At 37.8% G+C, this 21,602-nt stretch overlaps 2 protein-coding genes across 5 annotated transcripts in view; one reads left to right on the top strand and one right to left on the bottom strand.

Moving 5' to 3' along the window:
* LOC110048177 (integrator complex subunit 3-like) overlaps positions 1–21,602 on the bottom strand; it is a 317,013-nt gene that overhangs the window by 203,285 nt on the left and 92,126 nt on the right. For all 4 annotated transcript variants that reach the window (XM_089296027.1, XM_089296026.1, XM_089296025.1 and 1 more), the window contains one exon: positions 7,660–7,718. In XM_089296027.1, coding sequence (XP_089152153.1) covers positions 7,660–7,718 — 59 coding nt within the window. The remainder of the gene's footprint in view (positions 1–7,659; positions 7,719–21,602) is intronic.
* LOC149108166 (uncharacterized) lies at positions 1,882–2,667 on the top strand. Its single transcript, XM_089296093.1, has 2 exons — positions 1,882–2,128; positions 2,543–2,667. Exons 1-2 carry the CDS (start codon positions 1,882–1,884, stop codon positions 2,665–2,667), a joined length of 372 nt encoding a protein of 123 aa, XP_089152219.1.

The following is a 21,602-nucleotide window of genomic DNA, read 5'->3' on the forward strand; positions in this document are numbered from 1 at the left end:
ACGAGCCTTCACAGATCAGCAGATGCGAAAGAATGACGAGATGACGAGCACCAAGCTCTCCATGTGTTCATCCACAGTACGGAGATCGTGAAAGCAGCAAGGCTGGACTCGGCAGCGGACCGCCTATTGCCAGCTGATTTGTGACGCCAACAAAGTCAAGCGGCTGGAGTTCGCACAACACATTTTGGAGAGTGGTGATACTTTCCACAACGTGATTTTTAGCGATGAGTGCTCGATTTCCCTCCAGTCGTATCGCCGTACATGCTTCAGGATGGCGGATAGCCTGCGTAGCAAGCGTTTCTGTGGTGTTCGGGAGCAAAGAATATTACAGCGCGAAAAATAGAGCGAGTAAAAGAGGGCGGAGGGGGAGGGGAAGGAAGGAAGGAAACGCTTGCAGACAAACCCCTGGATTTTGAAAACTGCCCACTTGGCCTTTCATGCCTGAGCGCGCACACTGAGATTTCGTGCTGTCATCGGCTGTCATAAATTAACCAATAAAATCTTCGGCCTTCCGTAGCGGAAGTGAACTTTGAACCAAAATAAACTTTACTTGTCAAAATATGTCTGAAACAACGAGCGCACGGTGGCAACGGAGAAATCTCGATGAATTAAATTTGGTAATTTTTAATCAAGCTACTCAATCCATCTAAAAGGAAAGACTGCAAGGGTGAAGTTTTAGCACAAATCTGCCTGAAAGTTAAACTGTGAGAAGTATTCCAGTCGCATTAGTAATCCTTGTGCTCGCATGATTCGAAATCTTGGATCACTGTATTCATTCGTCCAGGAATCGATACAAAGTAAAATTAGCAAGTCAACTCTCACAAAGGCAATTCCAGTAAAGAAGCGCAAATCGGTTCGATTGTTATCGCTGCAACAAAAACAAACAACGGAAAGTCTTCTCGGCAAACTTTGGAATTTGGGCAGGAGAGGCTTCAAACATCTGAGAGGAGAAATAACGATAATCTTGACCAGTATCTGAATAAAGATAATCTTCCCTTAGGCAACCTCAAAGTCAAAGAATTCCCCGCGATGAGACGACTAAATTTTTGGTAAGGCAAATATGTGACAAAAACTGGCATGCCGCAGCTAACACTATAACAAATCATTCAGGATTGTACCCAGAGGTTCTAAATGCTGTCAACAAAAATGCTTCTAATGAAATGTCGCAGTACCTACGACAACATGTTGCCTTGTAACAAGCCAGACGAAATCACTAAGTTTTCCCACGCAATAGTGCTAATTTTCTGTCCCCGTGGTTTATTATCGTCCTTGGCGCATGTGGCATTCAAGAAAGTGATGTTAAAATTAAAGGAACAGCTGCAAATTGTGTTGCGCTTGCTTCTGCAATAATGTGCAGGCTTTGAAAAACCAAAGCGTAGGCATTGCATTACAGGATTTCTACCATACTGTCAAAGCCGACGACTAAATCCTCGTTCAGCGAGAAAAGTTAAAGCGTTTTGTAACCAAGCTTCGAACGCGTCTTCCCCTTTTGTCTGGCACGCAAAGGTATTAAAATACCTTTGATCGACACATGTCAATAATATTGGACTAGCCCAGCCAATCATGAGCTCCGTTCGCTGGCGAACGGAGGTTTTCAAAATCCAGGGGTTTGTCTGCAAGTGTTTCCTTCCTTCCCCTCTCCCACCCACCTCCTTCTTTTTTTTGGTTCTCGCCCCATTTTCCGCGCAGACAAAACACCGAAAATCCCGTTCCTCGGTCTTTCTTTGCTACCAAACCCCACGGAAACGCTTGCTACGCAGGCTAGATGGCGGACAAACCTACCAAGCGAAAGCCGAAACCGAAGCATCCTCTCAAAGTTCATGTCGGGGGGGGGGAATTAGCCGCCATGGTGTCCCTAAGACTTGCATCTTTGATGGCATCATGGATGCTGATCTCTTCTGCAATGTACTAGAGACGACGCTCGTCCCATTTATCAGAAACAAACTTCCTGACCACCGGTTCATGCAAGACAATGATCCCAAACACACATCCAGGCGAGCACAAGCCACAGCAATGACACTACGCCTTGTGGACCACCTTTTTCCGAGGGACATATTGCTTAAATCAACAGTCCATGGTACAAAGGAATATGCTCCCCTAGACCAAAACATACTCGCTGCTATTAAAGGTTAGTAAATGACATTGCACATTGTACTTGAACGTAAACGGCTCACAAAACGTGCGCAAATCAGTAATTACAATCTTTTAATGGTCTCTATTTTCATTATTGCTTTCTCAATCAGTGATTGATGTATTATAAAACTAAGAACTGCATATTTAAACCAATCATAAACATTATTTTTAATGTTTACTTACAAACCTAGTATATGATCTTCACTTTCATGGTTGTTAAAACAATATTGTATGACAACAACATATGTACAAGAATTATTAAAACGTAAGCGCGTTGGAAACTGTACGCAAGACAATAGACATAATTTTGTGCTGTAGATCTAAAAATCCGTCTTCTTTTTTGAACGCATTAGAAACACCATTTTTAACGTCTACTGGAAGTGACCTTTGTTTTTTGAATTTTTTTCAGCTGAAGTATTGACAGCATTCGCCTACCAGTGCCGGGGCACCGAGGACTGCTTGCACATGTGGGAACAATGCAAAACTAGTATTGCCAAAAGATGCCAGAATTTGCACAAGAACAGGCCAAACTAAGATAAATTATTTTGTTATTGTTATGCCATATGTTTAGTTTATATTTAGCTTTCTTTCAATTTCCTTTAAACTTAAGGGACGGTTTTACAGGCTTTTAGATTGGAAATGTATTTGAATATACTTTTTATTATCGTATTGTTATGTTTCAAACGATGCCGGACAGTAAACATTTTAGAAAAGCGACCCGTTAAACATACAATGTAAATAGAGTAAATGAAGGAATGAAAAGAACGAATAGTTTATTTCTTGCGTGACCTTACAGGGAAAACGGTTAACTACAAGTCCTGCATAACACTAAGCGTAACACTGTAGTGCTAAATTCGTACTTAGGCCATTTCGCGCACAGCAAAAATTTTTTTTGGTTTTCATATAACATTGACAAGGGAGGCAACTCTTTGCCCAAACATTTTGAACGCAATCCAAATATTCGCTCGAATCTCTAAATTTCTTTGCTTCCACGAAATCAAACAAACACAAAATGAAGTCGAAATATTTTTCTACAACTTGGCTGAATTTGTTTTCGAATACTTACATGACAGTCGGAGAATTTTAGCATCTTTAGCACAGTTTTTTCTGAGATTGCTTTTCGCAACATGATCGTACTGTTGAACCAGTCCTAATCGTGTCATCTAGCGTGCACTCAAGCCCCCCTCCCTCTCCCACACATGCTTTTTTGACTAGACAAATCTTTACAAAATCCTTTCCCAGCTTCCCTTTTTAAACGCGGAATTCGGGTTTCTTCAGATCGGGCAACTTCGGACTCGTGAGAAAAACTGCGAACCAGGCGAGGGGTTTGTAAAGATTTGTCTTTCACACGCTACTTCCAGCGTAAATGACACAATTTGCATTTGAAAGTCAGCCAAATACGTGGGGCTGGGACCGAAAAACAACATACGCAATTTACACGAGCATTTGACAACCACGAAATCATGGTTATTGAAACGTTCAGTGCGTTAAACAAACTCGTGTTTATCGAAATATCGGAGTACTGAAGTTAATCTGCGAAAACGAAAGAACCATTTTGGATACTCTCTCGGACAAAAACATGTGTACTGATTTGAAGTGCCCCGGGGAAGTGCCTGGTTTGAGAGAAAAACAGGGATAATTTTCTACAAAGTTAATATCTGACGGCTACACTGATCAAAATGGGCTTATGTTTTGTCTCTTCTGGAATGAAACTACATTCTAAGTCTTCACTCGCGGTAAGTTTTACTTGTAATTCTCATTCTTTGTGTTCGTGACTGAACTCAAGTTAGGGAGTGCGTTAAAAACCTTTCGTATATTTCGCGAACATTATATGATGGATAGATTGAATAGATCGTATGAAGAATTGCTGTGTCTGTCCAAAGCGAAATTTCATGCACCGATTTAGTGAAACGACGTTTGTCATCGTGAAATTTCGTTTCGTACCGAAAATTCGACGAAATAGCGTTCTTTGTTCAAGGGAAATTTCGCTCAAAAGGCCTCGAATTGTGACTCGAACTTTCGCACAAACTTTCCTGGAAAGTTAGCGCGAACAAAGAACGAAATTCGCGCATTTCACTTGCGTTACTTTTGCACAATACTGTATATTTTCACATAAAATTATGAAAAAAGCGATACATCCAATCAGCTTCGCGTATAGCATTCTTTACATGTAAAAAATATAACCAATCACCATCCAGAGTAGAATCACTTAGCCAATCAGAGTTAAGCACTCAAATGGCTTCCGAGAAGCACGGTCTTGAAATCACTGTCCGCTTGAAGATTGTGTTTCAAAAAGATGGCTTCAGCTTCCCGTTTTAGTTCACTTTCAGTAAAACAGCAGCGGAATAGATCCAACATCTTGAGTGCTAGACTTCAGTTTCAGAATCAATGGCCATTCTTGAAACCGAGGAAGTCAATTTTACATCAGAAAGCCAACAACATTCTATTTCTATACACAGTGTAAGTCAACAGAGTCCAAATTTGTCTTTGCCCAGCGCAAAGCACTGCCATTACATGATTGAATCTGAAAGTGATTAGGGACAAGCCCAGAGATTTCGCACTATGTATTTACGAATTCTCCTTTATTATATTTAAGCTTGTGTAGGCTCTTTGTCTGCCTGTTACTTGACTGGAAAGCCGATTTGTTTTTCATGATGCTCAGTCATTTACACGTAGATCAGTGTTGATTTTCTTGCTGTTCTGCATGTAAGCTTACGGCATCAGGAAAACTAAACCGGTTTAAAGGATATATTTAATATTCTTGTTATATATACAATAAACAAATTACAGCATAGAAAGTACTTTGTACAGATTCTTATTCACTTGTTGAAAAACTTTGGAAAACTCATTTGTTCGTTACGCTCACTTGTTTGATTTCCAAAGTTCTGCAACTCATGAATAAAAATCCGTACGTCGCACTCTCTATGAAGTAATCTATATTGATGTTAATGTACATGTAAAAGAAGTTACAACCACCTCACTACGGTTCTACGCAGATGACACTACTAAATACATTTCCCCTCCAGATCTATAATACATTCTGATCTTCATTTACTATCAACATAGTTTCAACAAAACTATCCTGAGATTGGCCCAGTATCCTACTGCTACAATGTCAGTGTAGGTAACAATGCCATGGTGACTAATGATACCTTAAAAATCCTTGGTGTAACACTAGATTGCAAGCTTAACTTTGCAGCTTATGTGAAAGAGCAAGCAAAAAAGACATATGCCAAAGCCACCGCATTACGAAGGATTGGGAGGTTTATTCCCTCAGATATTATGACACGCCTCTACAAGGCATTCATTTTATCTCATTTAGAATATTGTTGTCTGCTATTGCTTGGGGCTAGTAGATGTCAACTGAAAAAACTAGAGGACACAAATTATTATATTCTCTGGTCCATTTTAGGTTATGGGAAAAATACACCCTACGATTATTTATTAGAGATAGTTAAAATAAAAATGCTAGAACAAAGAAGAAAATTTCAGGCCCTAGTTTTAGTTTACCGATGCATGAATAATCAAGCCTCACCCTACATACAAGATTTTCTTAATACCAAAATTTGTAATTATAATTTAAGAGGGTCGGACACTCTTTTAATGCTACTTAATATTAATTTAAAATGGATTGTTTTCATTTTTAGCAGCAAAGATGTGGAATTCATTACCTCGATATGTTAGAGAAGCCAAAGATATTCTTACTTTTAAACTTATTTTAAATGAGCATCTTTTCTAACTTGCATGGTGATTGTATATAGATTAACATAGTGCATGCTTGTATTAGTTAAGTCTAATTTTATTCTTTCCATTTTTTAGCACGCACATGTTTTAACAAGTTTTTATTACTCTAAATGTTGCATGGGTAAATAAAGGATTGCACTGATTGTATTGTATTCTTACTAATATTTTCACTTTGTTTCAACTTTCTGCGATTGGTAATCCATGATTCATTAAAAGACCCACTTGCATTAGTTAGTGGAAGTGCGGTGCTTAACTCTCGCCGGGCCTCTCTCCACCCAGGAGTATAAATGGGTACCGGTGAATTGTTGGTAAAACCTAACAAATTGGGACTCCTCTATGACAAGGTCCAAGGGTGCTCGTCGTCTTGGGTACAAATTAAGGATTCTGGTCTCACTTAGGGTGTTTATGATGAAACGTCACCATTTTTATTTGTCAAAGTATCCTTTAGGGTACACTCCAAAACATAAAAAGAAGATCTGTTAGATCTTATAAACGCACTTTTAAAATTTAACTGTTTTCTTAGCCCTACATTTGCAACACAGTGCACATTCCAAAGCAATCCTTGATGATTCATTGATTACTGTAGACACCACATCACTTGATCAACACAAACTGTATTATTGCACCATCAGTCGTAGCCGTTGTGAAATCTCCAATGACATAATAGTCTTAATCTGGAACTTTCTTCTGGATATTAACTATTAACAACAGCTTTCTTTCTTAAAAGTTGCGATTAAATTTAATTGTTTTTTTCCCTTGAGTAAAGGGCTAGCAAAGAAGTCACACGAGTCACATAATTCAAGAATTGCGTTTACAAGGCTATTTTTAGTATGGTGGTTATTTCCCTACCAATGACGTAATCCTTGCATGTTCTGACACATTCTTTGCTTGGCTTGCAAATATTTAAATTTCCTTCCGATCTATGAACTTGCTGCGATGAAACAGCCAAAGAATTTACTTCATTTTCCTAAAACCACAAGAAATACTTGCAAAACTGCAAATAAATTAATGACCATCGCTTCTGGCGAAATAAACTTGCAAAGTAAACACGATCTTATTTGTCACCTAGCGAAAGTGAAAGCTGCAACGTCAGCACATTCCATGGCTGACGTCATACCTTTTTTTAGCATATTTATTATTCCCTTTGAATCCAACGCTTCAATAAAACCAAAAGAAAATATATTTTACCTACAACAAAGCAAACAATATCCGTAAAATTGTCAGTGTATTAATGTTTTAACAGCTTTTGGCGAATAAACATCACACATTGCGTGACTCAAAATTTGGCCGAGAGGGAGTTTGGGTCTGGTCACCGCCAAAAAACAAATAAATAAACCACAGGTTGAACATGAACCGCGCTCGGCCCATGGCCGCACGGTTAACTATTTTAATTAAAGAAACGCTCTCATTTAATTTTTGTTTTAATTTTAGGCTTGATTTCTGCTGATCTCTCAAGTATGAGAGTCAGGTCTAGCAGTGCACGCGGGATCCTTTCTTGGACAGTGGCTAGTAATCGAACCTATTCTGTTTTAAGTCTCCTTTGGGAGTTAGATTCAAATTTTCCGACGAGCATCCCTGACCTTTTCATATGGGAATTCCACCCCAAGGTTCAAAATGTCTAACAAGAAGTGACCTGGCCAGTGAAGGAGTGAAGGAGTGATGGAGTGAAATCGTTTCACCAATACAACTTGGAAAATGATATTTCCAAGTTAAAAAGGAAGCTTTCATAACATTAGTCAACATGCAAGTAATTAAGCAGAGTACATAGAACACATCACAAACCTTGCAACATTTTGAAGCAGACGCACAAGATCTCTACCAATAGGGACACAGTCTGCAAACTGTAAAACAAACATTTTATATTATTATACATTGTAACTTTCTAATAGAAACAATACCATAAAGTTCCATTAGTAATGACCCTCATTACTGTCAACTGGGATTTAGCTGGCTGTTTCAATCCCTACTTTTGGGGGTTACAACTTTTTGGGGCTTCCTAATCATGGGTAGCTAAAATGTGCAGCTTGTGGAACAGTCCTTACAAAATAGAAATCATTTTCTGTGATTCAGTCAATTTTTAGTAGAATTCTACTTACTAAACTTAAAATAATGCAAATGCTACAATCTGGTTGGCTGAACCATTGCACATTACCCATTAGCGTGCAGCGGCTTGAGGTGGACAAAATGGTGATGTTTTCTGAAGTTTCAAAATATTACTGAATGATTGAATTCCTGAGAAGACAAATCAAAGGTCCCTAGTATGAGACCATGACCGTTTGCTTAAGTGATTGGGGGTAATTTACTGAAATTTGTTACAGTTATAATTTTTTATTACTTTATACGCTAGAAGGGAAACGTGAGCATGTTAATGGCATAAATCATATCCCTTACTAGGGAAAAGATTTGTTTTGCCTTAAAGTTGAGATGGGTGTGTGAGAGATGAGAGCTAATGACAGCCAGTTTCCTCTGCAGGAAAACATATCAAATGATGTCAATTTGGCCCACTGAGATTATTAATTTGTTTCTTTGTTAATGTGTGATCAATCTAGCTGGCATCTAGTTTGGTTTCTATTGTCTGCATTGTGTTGAAAGCACTCCTCTTTGTTAACAATTCTGGATCCTTCAATAAGCTGGTGACGACCATGTTCGCAGGATATTTTCTTATGTAGAGTTCTCTAATATAAAATGTGCAAATTTAAAACCTAGAGTCAACCATCAAAAAGAACTTTCAATAGGCTTATGCAATGAAAACATCAAGAAAAACCACAGAAGTAAAGACACCTAGGACAATGGTGAAAACAGTGAAAATTGTAAACGAACAAAAAATATTCACCAATCTCAGCTAATTGCAACCCCATGGTTGTTGCCGTCTACTAGCTCCCTTCAGAATGCAAGGTCTAATAAAATCTGCATACGAGCCAAGTGGCCCACAAGGCCAGAGCTTATCCCGGTTTCTGTACCATGAAGCGACAGGGAGCATTTCTACTCCCCCCTTAATGGATGCTAGTCCATAGCAAGGTTACCCCAAGTATTAAGGTTGCTGGTACCCATTTATACACCTAGGTAGAGAGAGGCACTGCAAGAGTAAAGTGTCTTCCCAAGAACACAACGCAATGTCCCTGGCAGGGCTTGAACCTGGACCGCTCAACCCGGAGAAAAGTCCACTGACCATAAGGCCACCGCGCCTCCCACAATGCAAGCTCTAATGCTTTGTATTAAAAACATAGGCACGCACGTCCATGAGTTATTTTTTGTGAATTAAAGCCTCTGGAAGTAGCAGCATTTTGATTTGGTTAATCCAACAAGTTTGGTTACGATATACAGCAAAAATAGAATTTGTTTCACCTTAAGAAGTGTAATATCAAACCTAGTTTTATGAAGGTTTGGTTTTGACAATTCGACCAGTTGCTTTGTTTATAAGAACTTCAATGGAGCTTTTCCGGCTAATGCTACTTATGAGAATATCAGAAAGCTGTGTATTAGTGTGTTTTCTAGGAAACAGACCCTGAAATTCACCCTGGCTACAATAGCGAGTTGTAATGTGTCAATTCAGCTGCTTTTCTCAGGAGATTCACTTTCTCTCCATGCTCAGACTATTGAGACTTGAGCAGTATATTTCTTTCGGCCAATGAGTGTTGGCAAGATGAATTCAGACTATTATTTTCAAGATGCTGAACTATGAAGTTTCGAAAGTACAAGTTTTTGACCACATCTATAGTAGGTGGTCAGCCAACAAAACACACAAAACCAATTGGCATTAGCAACATACAATAGATTTCATAACAATCAACAATATCATTAGTTCTATTACAATCGAACCAAACTGTTTAGACATAGTTCTACAGCTAGGGGAATGTATGTGGTTCCCTCAATTAAAAGGAACAATAAGACTTACAATAATATAATTTTTGTTAATGAGGTAAGTAGAATTCACACCCTGCATGTGATGTAAATAGCTCTATTCTAATCATTTCTATAAATTTTATTCTCTAAACTACTGATACATGAAGCCAAGGAATACTTTGAAAGATCTAATTCCTTTATCTTCTTTGTTTGCCTATATTTCACGTATCACTTGTAGTTTGACTCCTTGTTTAATGTTCTTTTTTTCATATTTTTATTGTACAATATTGTGCAAAAGTAATGCAAATGTATTTCACCAAAATTCGTGGCTTTTCTTGGCTTTTTAACGAAAAAGTATTGAATTTTTGATGGAAGTGAATTTTCGACGAAAAGTCATGATAATTCGCAATGCCTATTGTTTCCAACTATGTGAATTTTCAAACAAGTTCGAATTTGCCACAATGATTCTTTTCTGCTGTCATCTCACAATGCGTAAGCTTGTCTGTTTACATAACGGTTCTTTATGACTCAACTGGATATACTTCAAAGGTTTCCTTTACTGTTCAGTTTACGTTAAAAGCATCGCAGCTCTTACACAATTATTCTTCGGTCGTTTCTTGGCCCGTTTGTAGGCCACAAAGGCTACTCGTCGACCCACACCATGCTTTCGTAACCCAGACTCTGTGTAAACTTGTTTTTGTATTACCATAGCAACCACTAATGTTTGATAGTGCCAACATGCATTACACAATCATTCCCGTTGAAACTCTTTTGTGGTAGACTACTCAGCAAATCTCAAATCGCAGTAATAACAAAACTAAAACCAAAGTAATTGCCTGATTACAGTACTTAATTTCGACACTCGATTGAAAACTGCTTTATTTATTATTGTTTTCATAGAGAAAACCCTATTACTTTCTTTTTACTAGTATGAAATCGTTATAGCCCCCAACCCCCTTTCTCCCAAAACTGTGCGTCTCAATCTTGCTACATTTTTCTCAGCCTTTTACCTAGACTCAAAGAAAAGTCCTTCATCTTGTCTATTCACAACCTGCTAGACGAAGGACAATCATTGCTCACTCAGCTGCTTAGCGACCCTCGCACGGCCACTACACGGCCTAAAACCTCGCAGCTCCTTCGCTCGCTTAGCTATTCTACCCTAAAACTCACGAGGTTACCTTGTGGCAAGTCTACCTTTTCCCAGGCAGAGAGGAAAACAAACAACTTACTCTGGCTTCAGCGCGTGTTATAAGTACTCTTTTCTTGTGAACGCCTCACTTTCCCAACAACATCTATACCGAAGGCCAAACCACTGTGGGCTCGTAAGTTTTCCAAGTTTGTCAACATCCGCAGACATGGCGTTCAAGTGACATGGCAGATGGCTGGGCATAAATATGAACCACTGGGTCAATGCTTAGGGTCGATATGGAAGCAGAAAATGCTTGAAATAAGCTTATGGCCTTTAAACCCAGCAAGGATTCAGTTTACAAGGTAAGACATCCTAAGACTGTTTTGTACGAATGTCAAGCAACTTGCCCCCTGGACAATTAGCCCCAGACAACTTGCCCCCGATCTTCAGACAACTAGCCCCCGATCTTCAGACAACTGGCCCCCAATATGAAAACACCCACATGTATGTTACATTGGACAAGTATATTTTTATGCTCATAAAGTATTAATTTCTTGAAAGAAGAAAGTTTGTTTTTTAAAGTACATTAAATACGAGACCAAGACTTAAGTTTGTAGCCTTCAATTGTAACGATCGCGTAAACACATGAACGTGGCCATTTTGTAATCCAGCCACAACATTTGAAGTAATTGAAGTGAAACAGATCTAACTGTTTATGGGTTTTTTTGGTTTGAAGCACTCTGCAAGAAGGTTGAGGTTGGAGAAACAAAAGACGTGAATATGTACAAACGTAAGTCTTGGTCTCGTAATGTACTTTAAAAAACAAACTTTCTTCTTCTTTCAAGAAATTATTACCTTATGAGCATAAAAAATATACTTGTCCAACATAACATAGGTGTTTTCATATTGGGGGCCAGTTGTCTGAAGATCGGGGGCAAGTTGTCTGGGGCTAATTGTCCAGGGGGTGAGTTTTCCGGATACCTTTTGTATGATTCAACTCTGGAACCGATCGAGACATGCACTGCTCAGGCTAAAAACACGCAAAAGACATTTGAGAGCTTTTGAGTTTTAGTTCCAAAACGAAATGTAATGTTTCATAAAATAAACATTTTGTCTTCAAAAGTTCTGCCTCATTTCTATGTTGTTGGCTTTGGGAAAGCAGGCTTCTGTAAACATTGTCATGTCAACAGACTTGACCAACTTGTGGAATTGGCACCCAGTTCTACCGATCGATACATGTGCTTGAAAATCACAGTTGCTAAAACAAGGTTTACGACTCTGTGTTTAAGGAATTACTTGTGAGGTAATCGCTTTTTTCGTTGTGTGATGCAATTGCTTTTTTTTTCGTTGGAAATAGCCAATTAAACTGACAGATCATTGAGTCTATTTTCGATAGTTTATTTACATACACTTGTTTGGCGATGTCATTCATCGCGGTTCATGTCATAAAAATTCGCTGCTTTGAATTACGCTATCTCGAATTCTCGTTTTGTTACCATGAAAATTTGCTACTTCGAATTTCGCTATCTCGAATTTTCGAGAAAGATCATGGTCTTTTCACTTAGAACCCAATGAAATATCTTTCGAAAATTTGACGACTCTTTGTGGAAAATTCACGAGAACAAAGAACGAATTTCGATGAATTTCATTTGCATTACTTTTGCACAATACTGTATGTACTTTTACACCTTACTACCACAGCAGTTTCTTGCTTTTTTACAGAACACTACAATTAGCTGATAATCCTATAAGAAAGAGAAGGTCTGTATCATAATTATTATCTAATTAGTATAGGTAATCAATTTTGACCCTTTGGGCGGGGGAAATTATAAGAATTTTGACCAAACGCAATAAAAAATTATTTCATAATTTCACGGGCGTACTATCTAATTACCTTTTAATATTATGCACATAATCATGGGTTTTTAACTTGTTTCTTTATCGCCAAGACACTGTTACTAAGGCAATTTTATAATTTCACATACTTAAAATTGTAAATTAATACCAAAATTTCATGCCAGAAATAAGAAGTAATTTGCCAACCATGATATCATTTGACATAAACTTCATTACTTTCTTCCTTTCTGATTATTATATTTATCTATTACAGATACTGGGGTTGCGCCTCTAACTAAACCTGCTGAAGTTAAAGGTGTGGCTGAACCTGACGACAAATCTATAGAGTGTTATGTACACGTACATGCCGTATCCCCAGTCTAAAAGGCAGCTTCTTCTCAGAAGAAATATTTTAATTGTTCCCTTCAAACAAAGGAGAAGTCATTCAGGACACTGTGATTCTCTCCTGACAAACAAGCAGAGCTGCAAACCATTGAAAAAGTGAAAACTCCAATCCAGTAAAGTTGCAAAATTACAAATGGGGTGATGGCCAGGACATCATTTTAAGCAAGTTCACGAAAATTACTCCAGTGGACAAATATAAAATTGGATTCCTACCTATTGCATTCAATGCATCTGGACTTACAGAAAACATTTCTTCCCTGGAAAAACTGGCTTCTGAACAACTAATTTCTCTTACAGCACAAGTTGTACACTGCAGGTTTCTGGTGTAAAATATTTTGATACGCAGTGTCAAGGGAAGCTTAGGAAACAAGAAGTTTTTGTCAGAGACACAACAAGCTCAGTCAAGATTATACTGTGGGAAAATATGTTGAAAGTCTTCAAGAAAATAAAACATTCAAATTGCATAATCTGCGCTTAAAACTCTTCAAGAATGACAGATATTAAAACACACCAAAGTCTGAGAAATTCACCTTCCAGAAAACAGAACGTTTCACACTCCCATTAGTCCAGATTGACCAAGATGTATCGACTGTTACTTCTAAGACATGGAACGCCAAGGTTCTCGGCATACAAAGTACAACAATCATCTAAAGAATTGTTATGTCTCTCTTGTTCAAAGAAAGTTGTGCCTGATGTAGACAGCATTCTTGGATCTTGTGTGGCATGTAAAATGATGCAGAATGTTAGTTCGTGTAATGCACTCTGGTATATGCGTATACTTGTCCAAAACACACAAAAACCAGAACAGAAACAACGACTGACATTGTATCATCAGCATGTGAAGAAACTCCTCGAAAATAATTGATTGTCTTGTTAGATCTTAACATAGCAACAGAACAAGACGTCTTGAAGGCCATTCTTAAATCCAACAAAAATGTTAACATGACTTTTGATACCATTACAATGTATGTATCATGTCACCAATATATAACAACCTTCCATGGGATAACACTTCTGATCAGTGTGTGACATACAAAATTATCCAAACACACAGCCCATTTAATTTATTCCTTGATAAAAGCAACATTACCACATGTGGCCAATGAAATACACTGCAACACCTGCCATAAAACATTGGCTATGCATTCTCAAATGGACTTCAAAGCTGGATATCAACAAATTGTGAGACGGAGACATACACTCTGTTAGCAAAAACAATGTTAAGACGTAACCAGTTATTATTAATCAAACTGCAGATAATCAACATGTTACAGTTGCGTTATTTTGGTGATCAATTTTCACATGTTATGGTTCTACTAATTACAGTAAACATGCCAGTACTCAACGGGTACACCATTAAAACTTTGGGAGGAGATTGGGAGTTGTTAGCCCAAATGTCCTGCTAACATTTAACTTGTCTCCTATGCTTAGTGGATGAAAAACAGAATACATTCCTCTACCAAAAAAATTACATCCCTCCCTCAATTTCTCATGGTCCACCCTGGCCTAATGAGCTTTATATAACTTGATGTTTGTGCCAAAACCTTTATGGTATTTCCAGTAGTTTTCATAATATACAAAGCTAAGTTACCACAGATCATAATTAATAGAGGGGAATGGTTATGAAACTCGTCAAAGCTCTTCGTTCTGTGTTTTTGTTCTCTTTTTGGCCTTGACCATGCACAAAACACAATCACAGTTGTTTATTCTGTACTGAGGAACTAACCAATAGAAACATGTTGGTTACATAACTCATGCATAGTGTATGAGCGCAAAACAAACGATTTTTCAGGGTCGTGGACCTTCCAATATAAATCTTGGCATCTTTATTTGCTCCTTTAATGTTTGCCAGGCTTCATGACCAGTCCCCTGTATTAACTATGCACAGATGATTGTTGTTACAGATTCTGAGATACTACTGTAGCTACCATATTGTTCTCAGTTAGGTACTAAAGAAGTTCTTTACTCAAATGTTCTGAGAACGTTGTGCTTTAAATAAATCATTGAGCATTGCTTGGTGATGAATTTACCTGTGCAAACCTCCCCCCAGGGCCCAAGGGCTTATCAAGGTGTAGGGCGGTGCTTCAAACAAGAACAAGCGTTTGCCTGATCACACCCTCCACACTTTTCGAAGCACTGATTCGAGCCTATTTTATAAACTAGATGATGTGCTTTAACAGCCTGCACGATGTTAACAAAACTAGCAAGAACCTTCAGATACCCCACCCTGTCGAATGCACTCCCCTAATTTCCAATTATTACTAGTCATGGACTCATTTTAAAACAAGAACTAATTTAATGCAATAGCATGTTTTTATTCTGTTGCCAGCATTGATCAGATTGATTCTAGTTTCTTTGGTTTTGACATTCCTGGAATCCACTTCAAGTTAATATTTAAAGCCGTTTAAAGAGGACACTCTTGAAGGTGAAACAAGTACACCTCTGAAAGAAATTATAAAACCAGTAAATGTTATGAAATCTGCAGAGTTTGGGAAGTTTTCTTGTCACATAACCCTTCCCAACACCTGAGAGCCTTTTTGGGGACAAGAAAGAGTTATTGAGAGATGTAAAATTAACCTCTGTTAATTGTGCAATCTGTTTTAACAACATACATGTACCATCCCATGTTCTAACCGACAATTTGATTGGTTCTCTAATAAAACCCACCATGTCAATGGTTTTCGATCACCCTGGAAACATTCCCCATTCCTCCCCAACAATGTCAAATTTCCTATTTCCACGACTATGCAGATCACAGCACATACACGACATTGAACTGGGGCGCCAGGATATTAGAGAGTTATTGCTATATGCATATGAAATAAATTGAAATAAAAAAAACTAAAGAGCACTTGCATCTCGTGACATTTTCCCCACACCCCCTACTCAGGCAAGAATCTCAATATGGTGTTGTATACTTCCAAATACAATGATAGCAATGCAAAATTTCCATCACCATGTCTAATTTCCACGAAGGACATTGTGTCCTAGAATACTACTGACAACAAGGTAATACTGACAATAAAATCAATTATACAGTTGAAGGACCACCTTGGACATTCCAAAATGTGGTCGCATACAAGAATGGGCTCTCATTGTTTCAGTTCAGTATGTGACATTTTGACACTGCTTAAAATTGAGGCATTTGTACTTCCATTTTAATGTTCTCTTTAATTACCTTTAATTTTAAAACAGCACAACTCTCATTTTAACAAAAAGATCTGTTAGATCTTATAACCGCGCTTTTAAAATTTAACTGTTTGCTTAGCACTACAGTCGCAACGCAGTGCACATTCCAAAGGAGACCTAGATGATTCTGTTACTGTAGACATCACATCACTTGATCAACACAAACTCTATTATTGCACCATCAGTCGTAGCCGTTGTGAAATCTGGAACTTTCTGCGGGATATGTATGGGCAGGAACGATATGATAATAACACTATTAACAACAGCTTTCTTTCTTAAAAGTCATGATTAAATTTAATTGGTGTTTTCTACGAGTAAAGGGCTAGCAAAGTAGTCACACGAGTCACATAATTCAAGACTTCCGTTATCCACGCCTATCTTTAGTACGGTGGTAATTTCCCTTCCAATGACATAATCCTTGCACGTTCTGACATGTTCTTTGCTTGGCTTGCAAATATTTAGTTTTCCTTCTGATCACCAAACTCGCTCCTATGAAACAGTCAAAGAATTTATTTCATTTGCCTAAAACCACAAGAAATAATCACAAAATTGCAAATAAATTAATGACCGTCACTTCTGGCGAAATAAACTTGAAAAGTAAACACGATCTTATTTGTCACATAGCGAAAGTGAAAGCTGCAACTTCAGCACATTCCATGGCTGACGTAATACCTTCCTTACACGTATTTATTGTTCCCTTTGAATCCAACGCTTCGATAAAACCAAAAGAAAATATATTTTACCCACAACAAAGAAACAAATATCCATAAAATTGTCCATGTATTAACGTTTCAACAGCTTTTGGCAAATAAACATCACATGTTGCGTGACTCAAAATTTGGCCAAGAGGGAGTTTGGGTCTGGTCACCGACAAAAAAAAAAATAATAATAAACCAAGGGTAGAACATGAACGGAGTCTGCATCAATATTTGAGCACTTTCCTGGTTTCTTTTGTCACAAATTTACAATTTGCGGAGTATTAAAGCCACTAACTTGGGAACTTTCTGGTCTGTCTTACAGACACAATTAAGGCAAGAAATAAACAAGTCACTAAGGAGAAGCAATACATTTGAACCCTGACAAACACACTACTGCAGATTGAAAACACCAGATGACATTTGTTGAACCGACCTGTGTGTAATTCTAAAAGTTACGCAGCCACAGTAACATTTCACTTTTGCAATAAAAAGGGACAACTGGCGTTACCTGAAAAATAACTGCCGTCCTTGGTCACATGACATGACATATAAAATACCGTGTGGAAAGATAGTGTATAACACTAACAATGCTAGAACACATGCATCTTACATGTTGAGTTCTTCCATAAGGAAAACCAGTCAACATTTGTACATGATTCTGTATGCAAAGTATCCTCCACCTAATATGGAAACCACAAACACTAACTAATCTACGCATGCGTTTAGAGCAAATTAGTTTTGTTGTAAAGAGAATGGTACCACAAGGAGAGCAAGGGGTTACCTGAAACAAATATATAGCTTTGCGATGTTCATATCCAAGTGACGGTGATGGAACATGTTTTACATAGAGTACACATGTACCTTTCCCACCCCACCCGCACCACTTCCTTGACTCTAGACTAATTAATTAATTGAATTTAATTAATCAAACAAACATTAAAGTTTACGCCTTAGTGCCATAGCGCCTTAGTAAAATAGCGCCTTAGTGCCTTGGGGCCATAGCGCCTTGGGGCCATAGCGCCTTGGGGCCATAGCGCCTTGGGGCCATAGCACCTTGGGGCCATAGCGCCTTGGTGCCATAGCGCCTTGGTGCCTTAGCAGCAGGCAGCGCCCAAAACCATCCCAATAGTGCACTCTGCACTAAAAATAGACATTAAATACTTGGAACATGTGGCAAGAAGGTCTCTCCATTTCATGCTAGGTGAGATTTACAAGCTGCTGCCAAAGCAAAAGCACAAAAATAAAATAAATAAATAAATAAATAAAAAACACTTGATTCAGTCTTAAACACTGTTTTCATAAATCCAGCAAGGCTGCTGCCTAATGATTGCCTGTTCACCTGAGGTGCCTGAGTTACGAGTGTGGGCGACTAAAGTTTTGTTCAAGGAGCCCGAGTGGGTGCCTAAACATGGAGTTTTCATTCCCATCTTATCTGTCCGATGACTTCAATCTTTTGTAACCAGGAATTGTACCCACCTATTTGTATCTTTGTTCCACCAACATAGAAATTCCCAGTAAAAAGCCTACCGACCATCCCCAATCATCGTACATTTGTTCAGTAAATTTAAGGTTTTTCACTGGCTAGTCCTGGATCACACTCATTCTGACCAGCCAGGATGTTTCTCATGAAATTGGTCATAAAATTACGAGAAATATGGGCCAAAAGTCTCTCTCTCCAGTCCAATCACAAAACAGCCCAAAACAGCCACACTTGAAAATCACCCTATAATGCATTGCAAGCTCAAAATTGAATAAATGTACATCATATTATCCCAATGGATTGTGTCTCTGTTGAGATCTTACTGATTCAAGTTGCAAGATAACTACTTTGACAACAAATGTTTTTGGAAATGGAGTTATGATGCTGCTGACATCAAAAAAATTGTAACTGAATAAAGATACATTGTCTAAATTCCAGTACAATGTATTTTGTTTTGTTAAAATAGAATCACAAAACTCAAAAACAAAAACAGCAATATAAATTATCAAAACAATTGTCACGACTCCTCCCATTACGAGAGTATATTTTCTCCAAAGTAGCTGCCAATATACTGTAATGCAGTAACGCCATGTCACAATCAAATTTAGTGTATATTAATGTCCCAAGTCTGGGCTTATATTTCATGATTTGTACAATGTATTTTGTTTTGTTAATATAGAATTGCAAAACTCAAAAACAAAGCAGCTATATAAATTATCAAAACAATTGTCACGACTCCTCCCATCATGAGAGTATATTCTCTCCAAAGTAGCCGCCAATATACTGTAATGCGGTAATGCCATGTCACAATCAAATTTAGTTTATACTAATGTCCCAAGTCTGGAGGAGGAAAGCAGTGAGGCCAAATTCAAACCCCCAAAATACCTCTTTCATTATTTTTTTTTCATTTGCAGCTTATATTTCATGATTTGTACAATGTATTTTGTTTTGTTAAAATAGAATCGCAAAACACAATATAAATCATTTGTGAGAAAAAAGCTGCAGCACTTGCACGGATAAACCAATTACTGAATTTTGTTCAGTTTGACCTTAAATAGAATTCTTCCCCAGACATGGCCTGACCACTTCGCTGAACGCTTGATTCCAAAAATTTGATTGATATAAGACCATATTAGTGTCTCATGGAAAATCTCAACAGGGAGAAAGGGGCTGCCCCCCCAGCCACTCCAAACAATTTCCACAAGTAACTCCACCCCAACCTCCCCAACCCCCAGAATTGACCATGGCAAATTTTATCCTGGGCTCCTAGAAAAATAGCTTTGGCTCCTAACTTTTTAAGTTAGGAGCCCAAAGGGCTCCTTAAAAATTTCCTTAGGCAACAGCCTTGATCCAGACATATATAAGTTCATACTTTTAATTCCCGTCATCATAATCCCAGTGTTTAGCTGACATCAGCAAATATTGGCACATATTTGCTTGATAAAAAAACGATTGAAAACATACCTTTTTGGAATTGATTATGACTGTTTATAATTTTTGTAAATCTTAGTTACATAAGCCGCTTTATATTTTTGTATTTTTAAAAATGTAGCACATTATTTTTATATTTTTTATAGATCTTTGTTTTAGTTTGTTAGCCTGTTTTTATGAAAAGCACTTTTGAATATTTCATAGTATTAGCGCTATTTATTATTATTAGTAGTAGTATTATTATTAGTAGTAGTAGTAGTAGTATTAGTATTATTACTATTATTATTATTATTATTATTATTAATTCATCTTGAACAAAAACTTCAACCCCAAGACTTTGCGCAGTTCAACAGGATCATAGTTTCAGGGCTCAAAATAATTTTCGGACCGTGGCCGGTTATGTTGACCAGCCAAAGTAATGTTAGCTTGGTCACGTCTCTTTTCTGACTGGTCAAGATATTTTTAAAAAAATTAGTAATGTTGGCCTAATTAAACCCACAAATATAATTTGTTTGTTCCAGTCATTGTTAGACTGTTTAAAAATTGGCCTAATAAAAACAAAAGGTTAAAACTTAACCAAAGATAGCCTTGTTAAGGCTCAGCAGCTGAATGAAGTGGCACACTGTCGGTGGAATTCTTGCCACCTGTCAAAGTAAAAGTATTGAACGGATGCATATTATTTGATGAAACTTCAAACTTTTCAATCGGTACAGTGTATATTGAATTCCATGAGCTGTTGTTTTGATGTTCTACAAAGTATTTATGTCCACCAAAACATAAATGAAACCAAAAAGGCATCAGCAGATCCTAATTTTGGGCTTCAGGAATAACTGGGTTAACAAATATAGCCAACAAGCCACTAAGGAGAAGCATTCTTTATTTGAGCCCTGACAACCACGCAATAGTTCTAAAACAGCAGACGAAACTTCTTCAAGTGGGCTAGGGGTGGTTCCAGATAATACGCAGTCACAGTAGCTTTATTTGCACTAAAAAAGGGAGAACTGATGTTACCTGAAATACAACTATCCCCGGTCAAAATAGTCCAGTCCTGGCCCTCTCTCTGTCAAGCAACACAATGGTAGCATTGAATGAGAGAGAGGGCCAGAACTGGACACTGAAGGCTAAGTTATCTGCGCATGTGTTTCAAGCAAATTGACTTTGTTCTTAAGAGAATAGCACCACTGGGATAGCAAGAGATTTGCGAAAACAGATATAGGTTTGTGATATTATCTTAAAAGTAACGTAGGCATAACATATTTTATGTAGTAAACAGAGGTACCTACCCCACCCCCTTACCACAATGCTAATTAATTACTTGAAATTAATTAATTAAACAAACATTAAAGTTTACACCTTATTGTGTTATGGCTTAGTGCCTGACCAAACAGCAACCCCCTAAACCATCCCAATAGTGCACTCTGCACTTATAAGGCCTTTGGCTTTTTTGTTGGTACATAATTTTTGTCCTTCGTGTAACCGCAACTTACTGGTCTCAAGGTTCTAAATCAGATTCCGGATTTGTGCTCAATGTTTCATTTACAGCTTGATGGAAACGAAGCAGACTGCAAAATGAGTGTTTTGATGTCATGGAGTCCCATAGTGTTCAAGTTGGAAACAACTTGACAATTGCATGAAAAGTTTTGTTTTGGCATCTTGTTCGTCAATTTTTATGCAGTGAAACTGAAAGAAACGACAAATATCTTGACATTTGTAG

The sequence above is a fragment of the Orbicella faveolata genome, unplaced genomic scaffold (genome assembly GCF_042242905.1).
Source record: "Orbicella faveolata isolate gen_17 unplaced genomic scaffold, um_ofav_v1 contig_26, whole genome shotgun sequence".
NCBI classification, from domain to species: domain Eukaryota; kingdom Metazoa; phylum Cnidaria; class Anthozoa; order Scleractinia; family Merulinidae; genus Orbicella; species Orbicella faveolata.

What these genes read in the sequence shown, in the direction of transcription:
- LOC149108166 (XM_089296093.1), top strand. Translation starts at nt 1,882, where the DNA reads ATGGATGCTGATCTCTTCTGCAATGTACTAGAGACGACGCTCGTCCCA. An exon ending in CATACTCGCTGCTATTAAAG is followed by an intron (nt 2,129 to 2,542) that starts GTTAGTAAATGA and finishes AATTTTTTTCAG; the next exon opens with CTGAAGTATTGACAGCATTC.